At 60.8% G+C, this 4152-nt stretch overlaps 1 protein-coding gene across 1 annotated transcript; it reads right to left on the reverse strand.

The window, feature by feature from the left end:
* Window positions 1-2923: 2923 nt before the first annotated feature.
* Window positions 2924-3702, reverse strand: LOC309646099 (paraneoplastic antigen-like protein 5; the record flags this gene model as incomplete). The annotated part of the gene is made up of 2 exons (XM_082432080.1): window positions 2924-2955; window positions 2997-3702. The coding sequence occupies 2 exons, from the start codon at window positions 3700-3702 to the stop codon at window positions 2924-2926; spliced, it is 738 nt and encodes a 245-aa protein (XP_082288206.1).
* Between the last annotated feature and the right edge of the window lie 450 nt (window positions 3703-4152).

A 4152-nucleotide genomic window follows, 5' to 3' on the forward strand; every position in this document is an offset into this window, starting at 1 on the left:
ACAAACGTGACCGTCTACTGGAATTTCGATCGCTGTTATCACTGCCTGCGCCAGGTCCTGGTCGGCGTCTCCCAGAGCAGGAAACCCGGGGAGCCCAGCGTTGAGGCCGTGGCTGTGAGCACCCAGCCCGGATCCGTCCTGCAGCTTCGTGACACCGCGGCGGGGAGGCAAGTCTGTAGGCTGGAATACAAATCTGGAGAATTCGGAAACTACTCTCTCTCGGTAAAGCACACCCATGGTGGAGTCAGTGGAATTGCGTGTGACCTGGTCGTTAATGAGAAGCCAGTCGACAGTAACCTTCCCGTGAGTGTCGCGTTCCTTGTCGGCCTGGTGCTCATCATTGTGGCGTCCTTTCTAAGGTTCTCGCTGAGGGAAATTCATTAAACAGAAACATTGACTGAAACCATTGAACATAGGGCATAACAACACACAGAGGAACTTCTAACGGCCACCGGATCCAACAGGTCCCGGCCCCCCACCCCAGGGTCCCCAACAAGGTGCCTCTGCTGCACCCCACCGGGTGGCCCTCCATCCCCCCCCAGTCTCCCTTCCTCAGGGCCCCGCGGGTGGCCTCTCGCCAGGACGATGGGTGCCGGCAATGCCCGCTCCCCCCGGGGCAGCCCCTCCCCCTCTGGCCCACATGCCCGGGGCCTGGCCCTGCCCTATGGCGGGCACAGGACGGTCCCACAGCAGGGCACGCGCCACTGAGCCGAGGACGTGGAGTCCCGAGGAACAACGGGGTGGCCCAGCAGATCACAGGCCCCGGGGTCCTCCTGCAGACCTCCTGCAGCCCCGGTCCAGGTCTTCCTTCCCAAGGTCCCAGGTGGGCTCCCAGGTCCTGGGATGGGCGCTGGCTGTGACCTCGTCCATCCCGTCCTCCCCGCCGGCTCCTGGGACTGGGCTCGGGGTCTCCGCGCCGGGCCGGGGTCAGGGGGAACTGCTCAGAGGAGAACACACGCACATTTCCACAACAAGAAGCAGCGCTGGGCCTGAATCTACGCCCAGAAAGCACACGTTGAGCTCACGACACTGGCCCACAGAGACCAGAGCCTTGGCTGGCACGTGGCGCACCACAGGGCTCCGCGGGGGGACGATGGCTAGGGTGTGTGTGTTGGGGGGAGGGGATCGGGGGCTGGGGGCGTTCCTTGACACCTGGGTCCCTCTGGGGCCTACAGGGACACATTTGGGCTTGCCAGCACAGGGAGCAGCCTGCCCCAGAGGGGGGACACTGAATAGGGGTCCCCTCTCGGGAGGGAGGCCCAGGCACCTTGAGTGGCCCCTAACGTCTCCCAGGCCAGTGTGGGTGGCAGCCATCTGCAGGTGCCCCTCACCTAGGCCGGGGCTGGCCACTCAGGGCTGCTCCCAGGTGGCAGGCTTCGGGGCTGGCCTTGGCATTGGCAACTGGTGAGTTGTGCTTCTCCAGGCCAGTCCCAGGTCTCCAGTGGCCACGCACAAACCTAGGTAGAACAAAACACTCTTCCCTCCCGCCAACAAATTCTCTTGGACCCTGCCCGGACCCCCCTCCTCCTCCTGCCCCTCGTCCTCTTCTCCATGTCTCCCTCCTCCGTCTCCTCCCTCTCCTCCTTCTCCTCCTTTGGAACAAACGCTTCCCTGCACCCCCCACTCACACCAAAGCCAGTTGTGGGGTACTGGGCCACCAGGTACTCGGCGCCCTGCCTGCCAAGCTGAGCCGACGCTCTCGCCTGGGATCGTCTCCTCACAGCGTTTGCTGTCCTTGTCCCTATTGCCCTTGCAGGCTGCAGGGGGAGGAGACTGCCCCCGGCCCTCACTTGCGCAGAGGCTCCAGGGGGCTGCCTTCCTGGGGCGGGGCTCCCCTTGAGCGGTGTAGATGATCCTGAAGACGGGCTGGACCCTGCGGTGTCACCTCCGGGGCATCTCCTCTCTGCCCCGCAGCTCTTCCTGGCCAGCGCCAGTGCAGGGGCGGCCCTGGGGGAGGCGCCTCTAGGCCCCGCGTGGCCTGGGGGCCCATCAGCATCATTAGCTCAGAGCCCACAGGGTGGGCGTCTGAGGGTGGCCGGAAGACAGGGCTGATGCCAGAGCCCCCGACTATACCTGTCTCAGTCTCTGCTGTGTTGGGGTCTCTGTCTGAGGCTCGGGGACCCCTCGTGCTGGGTATAGTGGCTCCCCGCTTGTGTCGCCGGTGCCTCCCTGAGCTGACTTTGGCTTGGTTGGTGGAGTCCCTTCCAGCTGGTGGATGCCGAGGGGGCTGGGCCTGGGCCTGGCTGCCCTGCCCCTCTGCCCCAGTCAAGGCCCCCACTGTTCCTGCGGACTGCCCCTTCCCCTCGTTAAAGTATCTGGGTTGCCTGCTAGGGGAAGGGGTGCCTGGATATCTTGAGCCTATGCTTCCTCGGGCTTGGGGTGGCTCATGGCCCCAGCCCCAATCTCGTTTCCCAACTGCTCTGCTGCAAGCTGAGGCTTCTGCTTTGTTGGGGGCTGGTTCTCGGCCCTAGGACACGCTGCCTGGCTGTGGTGTTCCTCTCCAGTCCCGCAGAGGCACAGCACCTGCCTGCGCTTCAGTGACAGGGTAGCCCCTTCCTGGACGGTCTCAGCGCTGCTCCCACGAAACAGCCGTGCCTGCACCATGACCGGAGGGGCTGGCACACTGGTTTCTGCCAGTACCTGGGGACCAGAGGCCCTGCGGCCCCTTCCCACTTGCCTCTGCTTCTCCCTGGCCACTGCCATGGTGGCCTCCCACTCCTCCTCGTCTCGAATGAGCTTCAGTAACTCCAGGAAAGTGGGCGCACACCCTCGCTGCTCCAGGAGCTTGAGCTTGCCCTGGAGGGCGGTGCTCATGGAGGCCTGAGCCAGGACGTGTTTCAGGCGAATCATGTCTGCGCTTCTCACTGACAAGGGGCTGTGCTGCAGGGCATTCTGCAGCAGGGGCTGTAACCGTAACAAAAAATCAGAGACTTTCTCTCCGGACTTCTGGCATGTCTGGAGGAAGTTTAAATGTGAGGTTCTATAGTCCTCTTTACTCCCGAAGATCTGCTTCAGGGTGTCCAGGCACTGCTCCACAGTCATGGAGTCATTGTTGGCCCGGAGCACCTGTATGAGGGACAGGGCGTGGCCCTCTAAGCTTTCCAGGAAACGCCGCTGCTTCTCTACCTCAGGCACCTGCCACAGCTGCATCATCTCAGTCACCTGCTCTAGCCAGGCTTCAAAGTTCTCTTCGCCTGGGCCTGGGAATGTGCTTCCTGAAAACACCTTCAGTTTTGGGTACCACATGCTTTCTTTCAGAGGCTGCGGGACTGGTGGCTCGACTTGAGCCAAGCCTTTTGGCTCTACCTCCTCAGGGTAAGTGCTATGCTCCAGGGTATTGACCACATCTACCATTCTCCGGCCCTCGTCTTTCAGGAAGTAGTTCAGTCTGTTGATAAATTCATCACCTGGGCTACGAGGCTTCACCACCACTTCCCAGGTACCTCCCCTTCCTGGGATCTGATTGGGCATCGTAGCAAAATTGACCTCGTCAGCCAATTCGATGAAAACTGCCTTAGAGTTGTCTTCCCTTCTGAACATTCTGCCCAGCGCACTGTAGGCACACAGGGGCTGTAAGCCCGCCTTCAGGGTCTCTGTCATTTCCTCTTCACTACAGTCCACAGGGATGCCCACGATCAGCACGGCCTTCCTGGGGTCCAGGTCCATCCCCTTGCACCAATCCTCCAGCAGATTCACAGCCATTGCTCCCACTACCTATGGACTGATCTAATGCTAGGGGCAGTAATCAGCTCACAGCGTCTGACCAGGACTCAAGGAATTCTGAGTCAATGCCAAGTATGAAGGCAGGATCGCTCCGGGTTTCCACAGCCTCTGCTTGCCGTGGCCTCCTCCTCACAGTCCAAGGACTCCTCTGTGTGTACTGGAGGCGCCTGCTGGAGACGCCTGCAGGCCGGGGCGCTGTGCACCACGCCACCGCGCGTCCGTTCCCACTGCTCGCGCGGCGCATTCTCCTGTAATTGATTTCTAATCTCAGTGTTGTGGTCAGAAAAGATGCTTGATACGATTTCAATTTTCTTAAATTTACTGAGGCTTGATTAGTGACCCAAGGTGTGATCTATCCTGGAGAATGTTCTATGTGCACTTGAGAAGAAAGTGTAATCTGCTGTTTTTGGATGGAATCTGAGAAAAAAA

This window comes from Balaenoptera physalus, assembly GCF_965194825.1.
Source record: "Balaenoptera physalus genome assembly, chromosome: 16".
NCBI classification, from domain to species: domain Eukaryota; kingdom Metazoa; phylum Chordata; class Mammalia; order Artiodactyla; family Balaenopteridae; genus Balaenoptera; species Balaenoptera physalus.